General features: G+C 53.8%; 1 protein-coding gene across 1 annotated transcript in view; it reads right to left on the bottom strand.

Annotated features, from left to right (window-relative positions):
- MDGA2 (MAM domain containing glycosylphosphatidylinositol anchor 2) overlaps window positions 1-21,650 on the bottom strand; it is a 386,375-nt gene extending 364,725 nt beyond the window's left edge. The window contains exons 1-3 of the mRNA XM_052783732.1: window positions 21,567-21,650; window positions 20,731-20,791; window positions 18,915-19,292 (exon numbers count right to left, since the gene is read on the bottom strand). Coding sequence (XP_052639692.1) covers window positions 18,915-19,292; window positions 20,731-20,791; window positions 21,567-21,650 — 523 coding nt within the window. The remainder of the gene's footprint in view (window positions 1-18,914; window positions 19,293-20,730; window positions 20,792-21,566) is intronic.
- Window positions 21,651-21,918: the final 268 nt, after the last annotated feature.

Genomic DNA, 21,918 nt, shown 5'->3' with positions numbered 1-21,918 from the left:
AGATTTACTCTTCTTTTAAGGATTTCTCCACCAAGCTGGCTCACTTTTTCCCCCACTGGCATGACCTATCTTGCAAACATTTTTTCTTCCCCAACCTATGACCTATGAACGACCAGCAAATGGGACTGCCAATATAATTGGCAGCCTGGCAGCAGCAGGAGCCACAGACCACCCACCGTGGCTGTGCGGTGAAAACATCCCTCAACAACCACATCCTCCATGGCCCCACGACAGTGTTTTCTTCAGACAGGGCACAGCCACAAAGCATGCTCGCTTTGATACTCACTTTGCAGTTCCTACTCAAAAATACATAACAGTATGTGGTTAAAAGTTGTTTGCCAGGGCAATTTTAGCCATAATGTTTTGACAGCATGAAAAATAAAGCAGGATTTTCCAGTTCTTGTCATCCTGTGCCACAGTAGAAAACATGCCAATACCTGTTCTTCCATTTCTTTTTCTTGATCTCCCAATGGCAATCTGGACATTACCTGTACTTGCTTGCTTTCAAGGAAACACGAGTGAAGAAAATGGAAAAGCAGGACTGTCCTTGTAGGAACTGCAATTCCTTTTGGGCCAATGCTCATGGAGAATCACAGCATGGTTGAGGTGGGAAGGGACCTCTGGAAGTCATCTGGTGTGACCCCCCTGCTCAAGCAGGGGCACCTAGAGCCAGCTGCCCAGGACCATGTCCAGCCAGTTTTTTAGTATCTCCAAGGATGGAGATGCCACAACCTCTCCAGGCAACCTGCAAAACAGCTTTTCGGTGCTTAATTCTCCCCCTTCCTGGCACTGGAGCAGTTCAAGTGGTTTTTAACCCCTTTTTAAGCACAAGACCCTAAAAACAAACTAGGCTTTCAATCATAGCATAGCATATCTCAAGTTGGAAGGGACCCATAAGGATCATCAAGTCCAACTCCCAAAACAGGAACGATGATAGACAGGTTCCTCTCTGGACATATTTCACTGCTCAACCAATTTGTGGAGCAGGTTTTCAACACCAATCCTAACTACTGTTGCAATTTAATTGATTCCTGTATTAGCTACGGCTGTGCAACTCTCAATGGTGGAGTGCTACTGACCCACAGATTAATCTTCAGCTGTCCTCATTACCACACACTTCCATCTGCTTTATTTCTGCCTGCATATGCACACACACACCCCCTCCCGCATCAGAAACTGAGACACCAACCAATGAAGGTCAGCACTGCTCCAAGCCAGTACCCTGCAGCCAAGCACAGTTACACAAACTGGGGATGGCCAACATCAGGTTTGAGGCACATGGACCATTCAGAGATTACGGACCACCAAGACATCAGGATATAGAAGCACAGCAAGGCTGCTCAAGCCTGCCGGGCAGTATTAGTAGCAGGATACATCAGTAGCAGAGATTATATAAATCAGTGCAAGGGCTGAATCACAGCCCCACGCTCAAGGTATTTCCCACTCCCATTCACAACGGTTGCGTTTCCAGCACAGCTGCTCCCCAACACCTTTGCCAGAACCATCATCCACCATGCCAGAGCCGTTGTGCTTCATACCCAGAGTGAAAAAGCAAGCCTGGGCTCCTGCCTCGGAGGAGAGATGTCATCTAAAAATACCAGCTGACAGCTCCCACAGCAGGTTTGCAGCACAGGCTGAGCTCCTCCACAGCCACTTTCGTCTCATGCTTCCACTCCAATAAAAACATAGAGGTGAGAAACCCTGCTGACCCATTGCATTGGTACTGGAGAGACTTTGGGGTCAGAGCAACGTTTCTTCCCCTGCACTATGCGTACTGCATTTTCAACCAGCAGTTAGGGAAACGTGAACAGAAACCAGCCAAGCCCAGAGCTCTGAACTTCCATCAGCCCTGGAAGATGCCAGCAGTGCTGGTCATGACACTCAGCAAGGCAGCTCTGCACCATCCACACATGCTCTGCCCAGCTGCTTTGACCCAGGTCATTAATAAAGAGAACGATACAAGGGCAAGATCATGATTTTGTTTATAGCAAATCTGGAGTCACTCAGACAGAAGTATTATTCCTCTGATGCACCACAGCAGTGCCCACAGGTCTCAGCCCTCTCCCACCCTCCTTTTGGCCGACCCACTGCACTGACTTGGGGGGCTTCAAAGTTTCCTCTCTCTACCCCACTGTACCAAGACAAAACTCAGGCGTCCCACAGAATGCAAGCCACCAGGGCTTACTGCCTCAAGAGTAACTTAGAGTCTCTGAATAAAAATTCAGCCATTTCACGGCAACGCTTCTCATTAAAACCTCTCCCAGCCTTACAAGCTGAACACCACGCAGATGTGGCGCTGCATCAGGGAGCAGATGAGCTCTGATCCCATCTAGAAGAGTATCACAGGCAGCAGTGGGAAACTGAATTCTGGGAAGAGGAGGCCATTATGCATCGTCCTCACTCCCAGCTACAAGGGGTTTTGCTGCAGACGGGGGACTGGGCATTTTTGCACCAAGGCAACCATACAAAAGCTCCAGAGATTGGAGCTGAAAGTGTCTTAAACACAAATCCTGTTTCCATGTGAACGCTGGGTCTGCCCTACCTTTGCAACACCTGGGTTGGGGAACAAGACTACACTTGCCCTCATAGATCAATCTGCCACGTTCATCTCCAGTGCAACAAATCTGGCTACCAGCCCACGGTGAACAAACGAGTCACTGGACTGCAGGAACCTGCCAACTGAACATCAGGTACTTCTTACCAACATCAATCAACCGAGAGGAGCAAGGGCTTCAGAAACAGCAGTACCCACATCTAAATATCACCCTGTTGTGTTTCGACACTTGGCATCCTCCAGCTCTGTTCCAGGGTTCACCGGACAGCTTATCTCGTACTGCCAAGACAACACTGTCTGCAGGTAGCAGAGTGCCCAGTTTTCTGGTTTCCCCATCCATATTCACTATTACCTGAGCAGCTCAGGCAGAGCACATGGCACCACTCTTTCTCCAGAACATCAGCTGCGAAAGGAACATCAAGAACTACAGAGAGTGAAGGAGTTCAGACCTTGGCTGGTAAACACGGAAAGAAAGGACTCGCACCTATTCCTTAGTTAAACGCGCTCATTTCTAATGCTTGCCCTAAATCTCTGCATCGCTCCTACAACTTACCATAATCCTTAAAAAAATACAGAGGAACTCCATTCCCTTCTCTCTGACTCATCACACCACAGCAGGGAAAGGGCTCTCAGGGGGCTCCTACGTGAGTGCTGGGGGGATAGGAAAGCCCATTAGTGAAATCCCATCGGACTTTGCTGGATGGGAGTTTAGTTGCAGGGTATTGATATTACATTTCTAAAAGCCCCTGAAGTTTGAGGGCTCTACTTGCTTGAGTATAGAGTAGCTGTGGGCAAAAAAATGTTCTCTTTACGAGAATATTTAGCTGCAACAGTAAAATTTCTTCTTTTTTTTTTTTTTCTCCAGGTGCCTGAGGTAAAGTTAAGCTTTCCTATAAGGCAAAACATATATATTAATTAAACTAACTAGAAAATGTGAGAGCTTCTGCCTCAGATGAGCACTCTCATAGCTTATTAGTGAAAAGCTCTTCAACATGGTTGACCACAGATTACAAAGCAGATCTTCTGTTTGTATGGAAATGTGCACTTGGCTAAGAGCAGGCACTGGCTGAACGTTCACAGCAGCCCAGGAAGGCATTAATACCAACACAAATTAAGTCACGCCCCATGAATACAGAAAATGCTCATTCGTACACATTAATCATTTCAGTCCTGGTTTCTGCTGACACAGACATCCCGGCTTCTGCATGGGAAGGGACACCTCAAGCAGTTTTTCATCCACGTGGCTATTAGCATTTACAGTCATGTACAATGGATTAACTGATAATCAATTAATTGGCATTACAATACAACAGGACACCATAGGCTAGACAAAACCCAGCTGGCATCATGAGCTGGATCTGACCTCTAGCTGCAAAGAAAGCCAAGTAGCGACAACAGCCTTGCTCATTTAAAATAGATCACTCCAAATGTCAGTACAAAGGAAGCTGATGGCACATGTACAATCATATTATAATAGGAGAAATCACTGAAAGGGGACAGGTTTTCTTGCATACGATTGGAGATCAGCTCATTTCTCATTGACGTAAGACTTGGGACACAACATACCAGATGTGGTTCACTGCTATGCAAGCTCAAGCAGGCCATTTTTTCCCCCTCCTCCCACAAAACTTTTTTCAGAAAAAAAAAAAAAAAGGTAAATTCCAAAGCCTGACATATTCCATAAATTCTTCACAGCATTTTTGAATAATTGGAAAACATTTAAATGTTTTGACATTTTTAAAGTGAAACAGTTAAATTTTTCATTTTGAAATGCCTGTTTGAAAATTCCCTTCTGTTCTATATTAAAGCACTTGTGCACTTAAAACAAAACAAAACAAAAAAACCAAAACCCAAAACAGAATAACCCCCAGCACATTTCCGCTTTGGCAAAACACTCTGATCGCCCAGGATGACTCCTGCAACTCCTGGAAATTACCACTTATCCAAAAAAACCCACATATTTCTCCTTTTGCCCGAGGTCCAGCCTTGGTGAACTTTGACCAGGCACATCCCAGAGACCCATCTCTCCTTAAAGCATCATTTTTGTCTCTTCCTCCCTGGGATTTAGTCAACCATCACACAGGATAACCTGGAGAAGCACATGGCAGATGCAGCCCTGGGACCAGAGCATCCCTACAGACCCACCACAAAGCTGCTCTGTGACCTTTGCTCAAGAGCCCACAGAAGAACTGAGCATCACAACAAAGAAGCCACCTCCCCGATCACAGTTTAACCCATTTGTACAGTGCACATAAGAAAGCACCAGCTTCCCCCACACACCTTCTCCTCCCCCCACAGGCAAATGAGTCATTTTAATGAAAGAAGAGGAAAAATAAAACTCACATTTGGAAGAGGAGAGTAACTGGAGCACCCCAGCTTTGCCAACTTGCTCCAAGGCTGCTTACAACCCCTATGGGAAGAAAAGCAAGCTGCCAGCCTGGCCTTGCTTTAAGTAACGATCAGAATTAATTCCAGCTGTGGGGCTGCAGACGCGCCCCTTGTAAACAGCTCTACAAACAATTTTGTATTGGCAGCCTCACCTGTGTGCAGAGGAAAAAGTGAGGCTGTGCTAAATTTTGAGGGGAGACTGCAGGGAAGTGGCTGATTGATATACAAAGTTCTCTTTTGCGCTATTTGGCAGGGATGTGGGGGAAAGAGGAAAAAAAATGGGGAAGTGGGGAACAGCCCTGGCTGGCAACCGAAATAATGAGCCATCTAAATGGCAGCTGGGTGTATGGGATGCTGTCAGCTGCACGAAATGGTGATGTGTCTCTCAGGTCTGCATCTTACCCCTCTGCCAGAGGAGGGACGGCATGAGGCTTGCAAGGGAAGGAGGACTTTGCCCCATCATTTGAGAAGACTGAATGCCAGGGCAAAACTTGTTCTAAAACAGCTACTGTGGCAACACTCCCTCGTTGCTTTGGCCCTTGCAGTGTAATGCTGCCAAAACCGCTTTATTGCGTTATATTCCATCAATATAATGCTAAGCAAAAAGAAAAAAAGCAAGCAATCCAACACGCAGAAGAGCAGAGTAACTTCACCTTCAGGAAAAACAGCTATTAATCAGGTGGGCAGCCTAATGCAGCGTCCAGTTCCTCCAGCTCCTTCCAGCAGGAAATATTCATTTATTTGCTAATTCATAATCCAGGCCCCTGAGCCCTAAATTGTAATGACCTTCAAGTTTTTAGCTCAGGGTGAAGCTGGAAGCCACTGGTGGCATGCCTGGGATGGGAGGCGACATGATGGAAGGGGATGGTTTGATGGAGGACGGGTAGTGGCACAGGGATGCGGTGGGGGCACGGGAGGGAACCACCACCATCCTCCCCCTTGCTCACACGCTTTTCCCCTTTCCAGCACAAAGAACCACCAAGAGCCGGCAGATTGCACAGCTAGGATGGTAAGGATCCTTTTTTTTTTGATTCTTGGGGAAATCCTGGAATTTCTCAGGTATCCAGCTACTTTTTTTATTAAATACTATTGTTAACAGCACAAATAATTTTCTTAGAAAAGGGGTCACATTACAAGATAAAGGGACTATTAAGGCAGGAGAGGCTGGATAAAGTGTGTGCATTGTTGTTATAAACATTATCTCAATGACTTTTTATTTAATCAGTTCATCAGATTGGCTCATCCTTCTCCCAACGGTTGGGTTATTCTAATTACAGAATGCAAATCACCCCAGTTCTCTCCACCGCGTTACTCCCACCAAGCACATTTCAACAGCCAGCACTCGTTCCAGCACCCGTCATGCTGCAAGCATATTCACAAGGATTTTCAGTTTCACAGCGGTACACTAAGATGCCAGATTTTCAAAGGAAAAAACCTGTACTCGAAGTACCACCGCACACGCCTCGTTCACACAGGCGAGGACCTGCTCCCTGCAGGAGCCCTCCGAGCTGCTCCGAGACGTGCCACCTCCATCAGGTTCGTGAGGAGTTATCATCCCACCTCAACCGGTCCCAGCATGGTGAGCTGGGAACACAAAACAGACTTTTCTTTCCAAGCATGGGATGAGAGTCAAAGCATCAGTCTGCCCTGTTTGCTCATGTTCCCCCCTGCTCAGAGGAGGGTCTGCTCTTCCCCAGGGAGATGCTCAGAGCACTTTGCCACTCTGAGGAAGGGGACAATACAGAGACGTGGCCCAGGAACACGGAGACTGGATGGGGAAAGCCAAAAAGCAGGACAGACTGGAGAAATGGGCTGACAAAAAAATCCTGAATTTTGGTACAGACAAATAAAAAGTCCTGCAGCTGGGAGGAAACAACCCCATGTGGCAGGACAGGCTGAGAAAGCATCTCTACCGAAAAGGTTTTGGTGCGCTGCTGCTGCAGGGATGAAAGCCAGCCACGTCCTGGGCTGTATTAGCAAAAACACAGGCAGCAGGTCGAGTGGCAACCAGTCCAGAGAAAAGAAGGTGAAGACACTAATTGCTATCATCACACCCCCAGTGGACGGTCATAGAGAAGACAAAGCCGGTGTCTTCATGGAGGTGTGCAGCAAAATGACAAGAAGCCAACAGGCACAAGATGCAGGAAGGGAACTTGTTCCTGGGTGCAAGGCACAACATTTTCACAAGGGGTTTGGTCAAACACTGGGACAAGGACCCAGAGGGGTGTGGGTGAACAGCTGCAGAGATGTTCAAAACTGGACCAGGCAAGGCCCTGGGCAACCCATCCCAACAGTGGGGTTGGAGCAGAGACCTCCCGAGCCCCCTTCCACCCTAAATGATGCTCTCATGGTGCAATACTTGGAAGTGCATGCCCCCTGCACACACCAGCTTACCGTACAACACGATGCTAATGAAATGCTAAGGCCAGTGTTTCCGAAGAGTTTGAGCAGGAGCAAACTAGTGTGTAAATGATCAAGCGATTGAAAAGAATGGCTTCAACTGCCAAATGATTGCAATTGTGGTCAGTGAACATACAATCTTAATCCCTGTAATAAAGACAGTGACCACACGACGCTGCGGAAGGAACACTTGAGCTGAATTTTTATTCCCCAGAAGTAGGTTATTGTACAACTGTGTCAAGGTAGCTCCACAAACCATCACCAGCATAACAGCAAGGGATGACTTTGGGAAAGGGAAAAAACTAACGTGAGCACAACTCCATGATGATCTAATCACGGCAGCTCAAAACAGTGAGACGGTCAGCAGGAATTACCTGGAAGCCTGTCAGGCTTCCATTAGACCAAAAAGATTTTCAAAAAGCAGACACGGACCAGTGGAAGAAGCTACACAACATGGAAATCCGAGTCTCCATCCCAGCAGGGTCAGGCTCTTCTGGTGGATGGAAGGAAGTTATTTAACCTCTATGGAGGCGGAGACCCTTGCGACACAGAGGCAGTAGAAGTAACTTCTCAAAACACTGCACAAATAAGAGGTACCTAAAGTCAACATCATTTCTATAAGCTTCCTCCCAGCCTGCTTGAGGAGGACTGCAAAGCACGGTAGCTCCAGTAACATCTCGTTATGCTACGTCATCTCCCTAGTATGGAAAATACTTTCAAGTTCAGCGTTCCCCAAGGCTCAAATATTCATAAAACAAGAACTGCCCCCACAAGGTTTAACTCCAGTTCAAGAAATGAGACAGGAACCCAGATATTAATCCACGTATTAACAGCAACACCGGCTGCGCGTACCTGCGAGGAAGCCGTAGCGAGCCGTGCTGCGGTACGAACACGCCTCGCCCCGCACGCGGATGGAGCAGACGCAGCTCCTATCGACTCCTCGATTGGAATTAAGCATCACAGCACACCCCGCTAAAATGGGAGGATGACTGACTGCTTGTCGGTCGGCTTGATATAAGGCTTTTATCTCCCTGCCTCTTTGATCCCTATCTCGCAAATCCATAGGCCACCAGGCAGAATTAGTGAGTGAAACGATGTAAGGAGTAAAAGTCCCGGCAGTTTCACGTTCCAGATGACGGCGCAGCTTTTCTGACTGTCTCCAGAGGACTGAAGGCTCCCAGGTTGGTGCATCAAGGACAGTTAGCTTTTACCTTCACCAAACCAGAAAAGCTTGCTTTAAAACGGACGCCAGTGCTGCCTAACAAGACCCTTAGCATAAGGTCGCTGGATCCAGACTCTCCCACGGCTCAGGGAAGATGACGGAGATGCTAAAAGCCATAAGAGGCTCTCAGTAAGGAGCACACAGAGAGCACGTATCCACCTGTCCTCGCAGGGCATCTCTGCCGGTGATGGAGAAGCACCGACGTTGGTCAGTGACTGCGGACAGGCTCAACCCAGCAGCCGGCAGGCTCCCCAGCTCTTCTTACCAGCACACCACCAAAGCTCCTCTCGCCGGTCCAAAGTCCTCCCGACCAGCACCAAAAGGCAAAGTCTCACTGGCCACAAGTACCATTTAGCATATAATTACGGCCCTGACAATCAGCATGCTAAATGCTGCCCTCTCCTCCGGTCCTTCTGGTGGTCCCAGTGACTCTGTAATTCCCACCTGGTGGGTACAATCCACAAAACCGTTTTTCTCAATCGTGGGGAAAACAAATTATTTAAAAAATCACGAGTGGTAAAGAAAATTGGTCATTTTAATAATTTTTTACGGAAACCGCGCTTTTCTAGGAAGCTAAAGACTCATTAATTTAACTACACTGCCCAAGTTATTTCCGTGCAGCGCAGACACGACAAAGCAAGGCATCGACTCGCAGCGGCCACGTGCGAACCAACTCCAACCGACACCTCACCAAAGCACCAGTGCAGTTACTAATATGCCCCATTTCAGTGAGACGGCAGCAGTGACACCGAGTTTCGTGCAACCACGCACCGACGGTCGGGATACAGCCACTCCGGGCTCCCACGCTTGCTACACAGCCTGTGTACGGCCACGCCAAAGCCTCAGGCAGCTCACACCTAAACCCACGGCCACGGGTGAGCTCACAGCAACTGCGGTTCAACTTTCTGCGTGCTTATTGCAGCATCGTTACCACCTCACAAGCTGCAGGAACCATCCTTGATGGGGCTGGGTGCAATGGAAAAGCAGGATGACTTAGGAGCCCACCCTCTTGCACTGTGCAGAGGGGTACATGATGCTGGAGCGTGTTGGGGTACACGTCAGGTACAGGCCATGTGGGAAGAGCAAAGTGCTTGACAGAGGCATCTCAACACAATTTCATGACCCACCCCTCTTCCCCAAACATTCAAATGCTGAAGTGTTGTGCAGCCACATGCATTTGTTAATAAAGAAGTACGTTACGAGCTGAAAATCATTACAGATGTCCCACAGTCCTGCAAACAAGGACCAGCCCAACACGTGACAAAAGCATCCAAAGATGAAATCCAAAATGTGCCATCGGTGAACCCTTGAGCACCGAGGCGTCCCTTGTCATTCAAACAGCCCTCAAGAGCCCGTTACCGTGTCCCGACATGGGATGCTTGGATGTTTGGGGTGCCCGTGCCAATCCACAGTCTGGGATGTACCGGCTCCAGAGCCATCCCACAGCAAGCGGGATGCAGAAAAGGCTTTGGCAGGAGCCGAGGAGGCTCGTACCTGTATCTGATGGGCATTTTTATTTCATCCCGAAATACTAGTGTTTTATGGGCCCACAGCTGTCTGTGTGTCCAGTCCAGGGACACCACAGGGTACCAGTGCTGGGTGCCAGACCTGGGGGACCTTCGGTGGGGCCTCCCACAGGGTGGGTGCTGGGACAGAGGCTCTTCACCGCTGGCTCTTTGAAGAGCACTGCAAAGACTAGAGGAGATCTAAAAAGCACAATAAAGGCAGAAGTAGAGTGTTTTCTTCACCCTAAAATTACAGCTATCTTCTTGAATTATTCCTTCATGAAAAATTGCCGGGTGCCACCCGGCAGCCTGGTGAAAGCCACGGCAGCAGCACGGGGGCTGGAGGATCACACCACGTCGCATCCTTCGTGCCCCGGCTGGGTATCGCGTTGCCCTCCCCGCTCCACCATTCCCACCCCTGTTTCCCTTCGCTCCTCCGGTGGCACTTACCACTTCTGTTAAACGAGAGAAAATATTACTGCTAGCATGGATTTGTACTGCTAACAGGCTAAAGAGAGAAGTGCATGTTGAAACACAGCTTGCACTTGCTTGCCTAGAAATTCCAGCCTTGGATTTTTTTTTTTTTTTAAATAATTATCTTTTCCTACTTGAAATCCATCTTGGATGAAATGTGGAAGGGGCCAGAGAAGAAAAGGGGCCAAGGAAAGGATGTGGCTCTTCCCTAAGCCATGGCCATGCCATGTGGCATGCCTCTGAAGAGCTCTACTGACACGGGAGGAAGGTTTTCGCACCCCGCTGCAGCCCCCCCGCCATGCCATTAAGAGGCGACACGGCCTCCCCAACCCCCAGTGCCCGCTTCCACCCCAGCCCAGCGATGCACAGCCCCCAGCATGGTCCTAGGCTTGCTCTGGGGTTCATCTTTCTCTTCCACCCCACCTTCCAGGTGGTTTTCATCCAGCGCCGCTCCCACGTCTTCGGTAAAAATCAGGCTGGTGACGGTGAGGGTCGGAGCAAGCCTTTTGCAGCACGGCGTGAAGGCGCCTGCTCACCAAGGGCTGCATCACCCTCCAGCGCCTGTATGCTGCTGGCACAGGGTGTCCTGTGCCTGGCACCCTCCACCCACCTCTTCATGCCCCGAGGACATGCTGCAACAGCTCCTGGTTGCTTCTGCCCCAGCCCTGGCCCCGGCAGCCTCTCGGCTCCCCGGCTTCAAGACACCGATGCTCATCCGCTCTGCAGAGATGGCATCTTCCAGGGCAGTCTTACAGCTCGTGAGAGATAACCAGCTATTCCGTCGAATCACAAAAAACACATTTCCAAGTTACAAAACGACGCTCGGGGGATTTCTCCATTTGCTGGTGCCACGAAGCCCGACGAGGTGGCTCCGGCAGAGCAGGCAGCACTCGGTGAGACTCTGCCCAGCCACTACATCTCGGAGCGTGGCATCCCTCAGCTGCAACGCCTCCAGAGCCCCCCCAGAGCCCCATTCCCAGGTTACCTGGGCACTGCTCTCATTTTGAAGCCAGTGGGACTTGGGCACATTGGCGCTCAGAGGCCACCTGCCAAAAACCTGGCTGTGAGCTACCAAGCAGCGCCTACCATGGCTGGAAGAAGGCGTGCGCTATACCCACCAGAAAGCCCACGGAAAGCTATACGGCAGGCGTTACACGCACGCAGAGGAGTGGAAGGGACCTTTCGGTCCCTTGATCCCATCTCCTCCTCCCTTCCCACGCTGAGAGTTACCTACCGACGCATTTCATATGCTGCGCTCTGAAGGGTACGTGGTGTTTTAATCAGGTATTCATGTATTAATGACATAACTAAAGTCCAGACCATTTGCTAAGTAACGTATATTACTCCAATCACTGCTTTGATATACTAAAAACAGATTGTTTCCTGGAGTTTGAGGCCAGGAGAGACAGTGGGTCTCATCTGGGTTGACCTCCCATATAACCATGAGCCAGAGATTTCCCTTAGCAATCCCCACCTGTATCAAGCTCGCCAATTTAAGAAGCAACATTTGATTGTATATCAAAGACATTCAACATCAGGGAGTCCAGCACATCTCTCGTTGAGCTGCTCCAACAGCTAATTACCCCAGCTGTTAAAAAACCTCATCTTTATTTCCACTGTGGGCTTTGATAACTTCAAATGATTGCTGTTGGCTCCTCCAACACCTTAGGTGGCTGCTTGGAGCTAGCTCTTCACCACTGCCTGCCTCTTTCTTCCTGAGATAATTATAACATACATTTATCTCCCTTTTCAACTACCTCAGTCAGTCTTAACCACCTCAACGCATGGATCTCCTCTAGTCCCTCCTCATAAGACCTGTTTTCCAGATCACAAACCTCCCTGGTACCCAAATATGCTGGCAACAAGCAATCGAGGCAAACAGACGTCAAAATCAAGCTAAATGCTGCCAAGAGCAACGTGGGCCTGTAAGGACGTTCAAGGCAACCACTCGCTCCTTCAAGCTTTCAGGGTTGCAAGAAGCACTCACGGAAGGAGGTATCTCCCAGGCTGGGGCACCGGACCGCTCCTGGACAGCCACCGTGTCTTGAAAGAATGTCCTCCTTCTAGAAGAGCCAGGTTTCAAAATCTGTCTGAGAATAGCAAACCGACTTCCCTCCATTTTCAGCTATATTTAGCGAGGCCATTATTTATGGAGATGGCAGGAAATAATTCAGCCGGATCCAGACATAACTCGAAATTGGAAAGAGGTTCTATAAAAAGATAAACCAAAGGACCTAACGGGGAGCCAGTCGTGGGGACTCGGTGTGGCTACAAGGGAGGGCTCATCCAGCGGTGATGGAGCGGCAGCGCTGCGAACGCCGAACACCGGCACCGCGTCAGACCCGGGTCGTGGGGACCGATGGAGCTGCCTTCCCTCGGACAGCCGCTCTCAAAAACCCCTTTCTCCAAACAAAGAGTCTTTTCCAGGTTTAAGAAACATGGTTTAAGAAACAACTTATGGCCCTGAGCCCGAGTCAGGGAGAGTGACGGTGTCCTGGCACTGGCAGGGGGATGCAGGGAGCATCCTCCCCGCTCGCATTTTCTTCCTGTGTGGCCCGTGTCTGTGTGCCTCCCATCCGAAAGGGTTTTTTTCTGCTGGAAGAAGGGGATACGCTGCAGAAGACCCAGTGCCCTACAAGAGTATACATATATATACATGCATATATAGGCTGGCACTGCATTGCGTGCAGGGAGCAGATCATCCCTTCACCGAAGGATGTCCCAGAAAATATTTGAGGAGAGTGGAAGGCAGAACTGAGCTTTAATCATTCATCTGTTTCCTTCCTCTCCAGCACTTATCTGACTGATTCTAATTAAACTGGATTTTGCTCTTCTGAGCCAGGAGAGCTGCTATTTTATTTGTTTAAAGACTGTTTCCTTGCCACCAGATTTCCTCCAAATCTCCCTCACGCAGAGTCAAAGGCAACATTTTGACCAGAGACGCACAGAGCACCAGCTGCTCCCGGGAGGATGAGATGTGCCGCGACACCGTCCAGCACAGCACGGAGGCAACTCGCTGCATGCCAGGAGGATCGCTCTGAGCTGTCACACACGTCCCGGGACACGCGAAACCTGATGGAAGTTTCTGCATTGATTCAGCAGACCTCGAGTCAGGTTTCATCTCCGTTGCTGATCTTCTCCCACGCTTTCACTATTGAGCATTTTTACAATTTGACTCTATCCGCACCCTTTGACCACACGCTGTCGCACCCCAGGGCAAAACCAGCCCCCCCGAATGCACAGACCAGCGCGCCCGGACACCAGACTCCCTCGGTCCCGCGATGCCGGGTGCTGCACGGCCCCTTACCTGTGGCACAACTAAGAACCACGGGAGCAGAGTCAATCCCAATCCCTTGGCTGTCCGTAAGAGGCACGACGGCTGCTTCCCCGCCTCTGCACGCTCCCAGGTTTGGCTGCTGAAGCTGAAGTTCATCTCAGACCACTGCTGAAATCCCAATGTAAACATCTGCGGCGTGAGAGGGAGGAGGAGATCCCTCTCCGGGGCTCAGTTAAGAGTTAAAGCTCTCGGTGATCAGTTGGCTCCTGCAAAACCTCCCGGAGCTGGCGGCGGAGGAGCACACAGCTGCTCAGAAACGCCGGCCCCTGCGGCACCGCATAATTCCTCCCCTGTTCCCGGGACCGCCGCGCTTCCCTCTCACAATATCCCAAATTGTGCAGGGTTAAACCGGCCCACACAACGCCCGCATTCACACCCAGCCGAGGCGAGCAGTGCCGCGGAAATACCCTCTGTCCCCGTGCCACCGCGGTGACATCTGGGACCAGCGATCCAGAGGCTGCCCTCGCCGGCAGAAACGAGCAACCGGCCTTTCTATCGGGGAAACCGCTCTTGCTCAGAGTGTTTTGGTTTTTTTCCCCCCCGCCTCCCTTCTTTCATCCTTCCAATCCACTTCTTCGACCAGGGCAAGTGTTAGGGAAAGGCCAGGTCACCAGCGGCACGCAGAGACTTTCAGCTCCGAAGCCAGCAGTCATTAATCCCCCGGGGGAGCTGAGTGTACCACAAAATAATCATCATCATTATAAAGAGGCAGCCGGAGGCGATGGAAGATCTTTCCCGACACTGGGTGACCCTGCTCCACCTCCCCCGGGACACGAAGCGCTTCAGCAGACCCTGCTCAAGCTGCTACCTGGGGTGGAAGGGGCAGCTCTGGGGTTTGGGTTCCCCATTTCCAAACCTGCTTCTTTATAAAACACACCACTGCAATAAAAATTAAGTCCGTTGGATAACATTTTATGCTTGGCACGAGGAACAAGGGCAACCTCTCTGACATTTAATACAATAAATACCTACGCTTCCACGTTACATTGTGCCAGCAACGGAAAGCCTGGTTGTTCCCTTGGCCGTGGTCGCTTCTCCCAACACTTTGCATGCGGAGTCCCACAGCTCGATTTGGTGCAGAGCCTCGGGGAGACTCTGACTTGTCTGAGCACAGTGGATACTCGTTACATTTGTGATCACTGGCTTTCAGCAGGCATTTAGAGCCGTCCTAACGTTATCTGCATCTGCAGGTGGGATGTTCAGCGCTTTTCATTGTAGGACTTAGTATCCAACACAGTGCGGGGGTGCACAGAGGGATGAATATTGCACATGCGCACTTTTCCCTACGACATACCTGGTGTTTACATACACGAAAAACTTGTCCTCAGTAGCTGCCCTGCTTATTTCCAGCTGAAGTCATGGGAAAATAACTAAAAAGCTCTGCAAGAAGTAGGTAAAACATGCCCTGGTGGCCCCAGGGAAGCTGTGTCACGGAGGGGGCTGCTCCGGGTGCTGGGGGGGCTGCACCCCTTTCCCCTGTGCGACACCCCATGGGTGCAGCAACACCTCACCCAGCAGGTACCGCGGCTGCTCCCAGTTACTGTGGCAACTCTTGTCTTTTGGAAACAGCTTCCCAGAGCCAGAAAGTGTCAGCTTTAACACCGGAGCAAGCGCCTGAACCCTGGGTCCCCAGTGAGACCCCCCCCCGGCTGGGGCAGTTTGGCACCAGGGAAACAGTCACAAAAATCTGCTCTCCACTCTCACAAAACTCCCACATTTTGATGAGCTGCCGCTTATCTGCTTAAAAACGCTCCATGCCCGTGTCGGCCTTCTCATCTAGCCACTTCTTCTCTTGCGACTTGCGGTTCGGTGAAAGGATAACCATCATGTTCTGAATACCTACATTTTCTGCTTTATTAACAGTGCAAGTCATGCATAATTTAAAGAGGAGGAAAAGTGCATACAGCGCTTGAGTTTTTTCTAGATTATTTCACCAAGAAAAACAAGCTGGGCAAAGCAGAGCTGAGGAACTGTACATCTTGCTGGGGATTTTAGGAGCTCTGCTCTCCCCCCATCCCCTGAAGATGCAGCGTGAGGCACAGAGCAGGGGACGGCAGGCAGCAGGCAGACCTGTGCCTGTCCTGGCTCCATCACCGACCTGCTCTTCAGCCTCGGGAAACTGTTCTCAGTGCCGGTGCCTCAGTTCCCCCTTAGGTTCAGCTTTACGAGCAACCGACTTTTTAATCACGGCTTTACTATTCAGAAGCAACAGAGGGAAGTTAACGGTGAGATGTACAGCCAGACATCACGGGACATTAATTTGCTTTTTAGTATGAACTAGGAATAGGCAAACATGGACCATTTATTTTGCATTTAAGGGCACCAAAACAGCTCTCAAGCGCTGCTGTTCTGGGTGGACATGCACGCTGCCACGGCAGGCACTGTGCTGGCACAGGGCAGAGCTGAGCAGTCCTTCTCTACACCTCCTGCAGCGTCGGAGACGAGCATCGGCAGCAGGCAGTGCCGGAGAGCAGGCAGGTGGAGCTTGGGCAACGCACATCACGAGTGAGACCCCATCCCGGGGACACAGGTCCTCCTGCGGATGAGACACAACCTCAACGGGAGGAACTGGAGAGAAGTCGGAGCAGCAGAAGGCGCCTGAGTGATGGGTCTGAGTCACCGGCAAAGCAGCAAGTTCTCCGTGCAGGGCTGGAGAGGGCGGCAGGGCTCGGGGAGGATGGCCGGGCACCGTACCACGCTCCTTCGCTTCGCAAAGCGGAGCAACTCCCCGAGCCTTCCTTACGGAGGAGGCTGCCGGGGCTCTGCCTACTCACAGAAGGGACACCGGCATTGCAGGTTATCGGCACAAAAGCGGGGAACAAGCGGGTTAACTCAGCAAGACATCTTCCTAACTGCACCAGGCTTGGAAGCAGAGCTGTGAGGATCTCAAAATCTTCAATAAGGGACAAAAAAAGTTGTTCGAATCCCACAAACTTATTTTTCCAAAGCAACAAGCACTAAGCAGGCTGCCTCTCCCAGGCTGGGGCTCGCTTTCGCCAGTGTAACTCAAGGCACTACTTTCAAAACCTCCTTTCTCAAAATAGCCCTAGCACACCGAGCAGGCTCTTCAAGGCGCTCCAGGCTGCCGGGAGACATACCCTGGGCTTGGCTTTTTTTTGGCAGAGCGCTGTCTGCTTTCTCAGACTGACCTTTGGGAGTCAATGAAGAAACACAGATTCACATGAAACAGGTTTCAAATATAGTGCAGCCACATACAATTGACTTCACACCACTCCCCCCCGCCGCACTCTCACCAGCCCTTCACCCATCGTCCTTAACCTAAATAAGGCGTTACATTTTACAGGATGAAAACGCATCATTGCCAAACAAAAGTCTTACTACAAATCTGCATGTGACATCGCCCGTGCATCGATGCTGGCGTTCAGTCTAGGGCAAGAGCTCCCTTTCCTGTAGGCCCCCACAAAACACGCTCTGCCTGAACAAGCCCTCTCCTATTCACGACAGCAGTTGCTATTCCAGCGCATCCAACAATATGTGTCTGTGTGTCGAGGAAGGCAGAGAGCCCCGGCGCTGCCGGTGCTGAGATCTGCACGTTAGTGATCCAGCCGCTGCGAGCAGAACCCCTCAGACATTTTCAATTACACTGAAATTTTCCAAAATTAAAAAAAAAAGGGGGGGCAGGGGGAGCACATCTCTAGCCGGGGCTACCTCGTTAGTGAGAAGCAAATATTTTAGTGCCGAAACAGGCGCAGGGGCTCGAAGGAGCGGATGTCAAACGCATTTACTGGCAAATTCACGAAGTCTCCTCAACACCGACTACCAGAGCCAACGCTCCCCGCAGGACCGCACCACCACCGAGCCCAGCCGTGCCGCTTACATAACCCCCCCGCCACCGGGCCGGGGCATCATCACCGGGAGTGGGGCATCACCGGGACCAGGGCATCATCGCCAGGAGTGGGGCATCACCGGGACCGGGGCATCATCACCGGGAGTGGGGCATCACCGGGACCAGGGCATCATCGCCAGGACCGGGGCATCACCGGGACTGGGGCATCATCTCCAGGACTGGGGCATCATCACCAGGACTGGGGCATCGCTGGGACCGGGACATTATTACCGGGGCATCACCGGGACTGGGGCATCACCAGGACTGGGGCATCATCACTGGGGCATCACCGGGGCCGGGCATCAGCGGGACCGGGACATCATCACCGGTGCAGGGGCAGCACCGGGGCATCAGCGGAGCCGGGGCCAGCGCACCGGGCGGCATCCTCTCCGCGCAGCACCGCGGTCCGGCGGGGCGGCCGGTTCTCCCCGCTGCTCGGCTCCGGGCTCCGCCGAAACGGGGCCAACTTGGGGGTGGTGGCGGCGGGGGGGGGGGGGGAAGGAAGCAACCAGACCCGCGGCCCCAGCACCGGACCCCACGCAACCGCCCGGGACCCGAGCGCTAAAAGCGGGGATGGGGGGGGGTGTGGGGGGATGCCGCCGGCTCTCGGCTCCGCGGAGCTCTCCGCGTCCCGCTCCGCGGCGGCGATTTGCAAGTCACTGCCTTGGGGAGGGGAGAGAGGGGGGGGGGAAGGCCGGGGGAACGGTTCCGCGGGGCTCTCCCCTGCGCGGAGCCGCCCTCGGCCGCGGGGGACTGCGCGCCCCCGGCGGAGCCCCGCGAAGTTTGCGGCTCGCCCCCGCCCCTCGTTCCGCGGCCGCTAACAAGTGCGGCCCCCCCCCCCCTAAAACACACACACCCCCCCGGGGCGGCTCCGCGGGCGCGGAGAAACCCCATGGCGGCTGCGACCACCCGCTCCGCGGCCGGCCCGGGACCGGCCCGGAGCCCCCCCCCCCCCCGGGTTTTCTCCGTGCAATGTCAGCGTCTCATGGCAACGGCGCTGCCTCCGCCGGCTTCCGCGGAGCGCAGCGGAGCCCCGCCGCCCCCGCGGGATGTGTGTGTGTATGTATTGGGGAGGGTGGGGGGGGGATATGGACGACGACGGACACACACCCCCACACCCCCACACATACATACACCCCCCCGCCCTCCCGCCCCGGCGACAAGGTCACGCCGCGCCCCGGACTCACCGTACACCCCTTGGCCGGAGCTGCCCTCCAGCAGAACCGTCAGCAGCCCCAGCAGCCCGATCGCTACATCCATCTTCACGTGAGCATCCACATATCCAGCCCGGAGCCGGGGCGGGGGGGGGGGGGGGGAAAGAGCCGGGGAAGGGGAGGGGGGGGGGGGAGGCAGCGCAGCGCCCGGCGGAGCCCCGCGCTCCGCTGCGGCCGAGCCGCGCACGCCCGCGCAAGGCAGGGCGGCGGGGGCAAGGCGGCGGGCACCGCTCCGGTCCTCCCTCCTCCTCCTCCTCCTCCTCCTCCTCCGCCTCCTCCTCCTCCTCTTCCTCCTCCTCCTCCTGCGCAGCGGGCGGCGCGGAGCGGCGCGGAGCGGCGCGGAGCCCCCCCCTTCAGAACGGCAGCCCCCTCAGGGCTCCGGCAGCAGCAGCCGCCGCCGCCGCCGCTTCTTCTTCTTCTTGCCGGGGCCGCCGAGAGCTGCGCGGGGCCTCCGCAGCCTCCCGCGCCCCGCGGCCATCAGATGCCATCGCAGAGCCGCGACCCCCGCATGATGCGCGGGGACCCCCCCCGCGCTGGTGCGGAGGTGGCGTGGGGGGGGGGGGGGGGGGGGGGGAGCCGCGGAGGTGGGTCTTGGTCTAAGCGCGGAGGGCGGGGGGGGGGGGCGGTTTTCAGCGCGCCTGCGGAGCGGCCGCGGAGCCCATGGCGGGGTTTGGTGCGTGGGTGGGGGGGGGGGGGGGGTGGGCTTCCCTCCGCCGATGCGGGTGGGTGCGTGTGCGCTGAGTGCGAGCGGGTGAGTGTGAATGGAGGGCGGCGGTGTGCCGTCACGTTGTGCTATACGTGCCGGCAAGCGGAGCCGGGGAGCCGCAGCCCGGCGACGTCAAAGCTGCGTGGCTCGCTGCTGCGCGCCTTCCTCCGCCTCCTCCTCCTCCTCCTCCTCCTCTTCCTCCCTCCTCCTCCTCCTCCTCCTCCTCCTCCTCCGCCGCCGCCTCCCGTGTCCCCGCGGCTCCCGCCACCAAGCCGGGGACCGCCGGGCTCCGCCGGGAGCCGGGTTCCGCGGGGCGGTGCGGTGCGTTCCGCGGGGCGGTGCGGTGCGTTCCGCGTTGCGCGGTGCGGACGGTGCGGGGCGCCCTGAGTCCGCGCTGGGTCCGCGCTCCGATCCCGGTTGCCGGAGGGGAGGGGGGGGGGGGGAGAAAGGAGGGGGGGGGGTCTGGTCCGTCTGCGGGCGTGGGGCTTCCCTGAGGGCAGTCTGAGCCTGCTGTCCCCTCGTTGTGTGTCCTGTGTGTCCCCCCCCAACTCCACTCCGCTGCGTCTCTGCCCGGTGCTGGGGGGGGGACAGTGAGGTGGGTGTTCTGCCCCACCGGTGACACACACTCGTGGGGCAGCAGCGCTGCTTTTCCCAGCCCAGACTGACTAAGCACCCTGTGCTTGCTTAAGGTTGAGTGCGCCATGGGGCTAAGGACAGGCACCAGCCTCGGGGGGGGCTCCCAGGCCCTGGCGTGACAAGAGGTGACACAGGCAGGGGGCACAAAGGGGACAAGCTGCTCCGTGCGTCTGGCAGGCAGCGATGTGGCTAAGCACACCCCAACCGCTGCCCGCTGCTGGGTTTTCACCTGGTCATTGCCCCCTTCGGCCGTGGTCGGCCTTCACCAAGTATCTGAGATACCTCACCGGCTCCCAGCACCTTCCCAGGCTGCCTGATGTCCGTACATTTTGGGGTCCCGTGGGATTTGTGCTGGTGAAGGTCTCTTGCCTCCAATCTACCAGAGCAAACTAAGGACTTGTTGGGAAGCGACTGCCCCGTCCTCTCCCCTTCTTGCTTGGTTCCCACAAGCGATTGCACCAAAACCGTGCGCGCCTTGGACACAGTTGCATTCAGCTTCCTCCTCCGCCTGCACCAATTAGGGATTAGTGCTCAAGGCCAGGACAAAGCGACGTGCTCTGGAAGCAGCAATTGCACTGTCAGGGTTTCTTGTGACCCCACTGGCACGAGGCGAGACACCGTTAACAAGGCTTGGACTCGTCTAGCGCTGTTGAGTGCTCTCCTGGCCGCTGGTGGCAGGGGCTGAGCTCCTCAGTGCTGCCCTTCTGAGATGATCCAACGCATTGCTCTCTTGAGCTTCCATCCCCAAAGGGCTCAGAGCCATCCAATTCATCATTTGGAAATCCACTGATGGATGCAAGGGGCCAAATTCGGTTCTTGCTGGGGATGCTCCCTCTTCCCGACCTGGTAAGAAAGTTGGAGGTGGAAGGAGGGATGGGCGCAGCGCTTCTCTGGGCAAGCCCCGTGCCCACAGAGCGCAGGCTGGCACTCAGCACTGGCTGGAGCCCATCACCGACCCGCTGCCAGCTGGAGCCTGTGAGGGTGGTGCTGAGATTGCACTGTAAATGCGCTCAAAATATTGTGCCCCCACCCCGCCAGAGACACACTGTTCGGCGCCAGATACTCTCGCTGCCTCTGGAGCGAAGGTTTAATGCGTTCCCAGAACTGAGCCTGTCTGCAACCATTTTCCCACACGAAATCAGGTCAGTGGGGGATTGGGGAAGGTTTTCTCTGCTGGTTGAAGGTTGGGAAGCCTTGCAGAGATCCACGCTGGTATATGGACGCACACCAAAATCCACGTGGTTGTTGCTTCGTCGCTAAGGCAGACAGCAACACTAGCAAACGCGGGGTAGTTCCTCCAGCTGCACCGACTCCTCGGGACAGATTGTTCGCGGCCCCTGGGTGGGCGTCAAAAAAGGTTGTTCCATGCGGGAAGCCAGAGCAGCGTGGCTTCCTCGCTCACAGTGACGTACTGGAGGAAACGGCCGACTCTCGCCAAGCAGCTTCTTACTTGACTGTAGGACGTGGCAGCACAGCGGCCATTTAATGCAGGTTTCCTCCCGCTTCACATGCAAAAAGCCTTCCAGGTGTAGTGGAGCTGCTTATCCAGAGGAGGTGAAGGACTGCCAGGTCGTGGACGTGTCTCATTCAGTGATGGGACATCTGGAGGTGAGGGGAGACCGGGGCCTGTAGCTG

This window comes from Harpia harpyja, chromosome 3 (genome assembly GCF_026419915.1).
Source record: "Harpia harpyja isolate bHarHar1 chromosome 3, bHarHar1 primary haplotype, whole genome shotgun sequence".
Lineage (NCBI taxonomy): Eukaryota > Metazoa > Chordata > Aves > Accipitriformes > Accipitridae > Harpia > Harpia harpyja.
The sequence above is the reverse complement of the archived record's forward strand: the minus strand, read 5'-3'. Positions and strand labels throughout refer to the sequence as shown.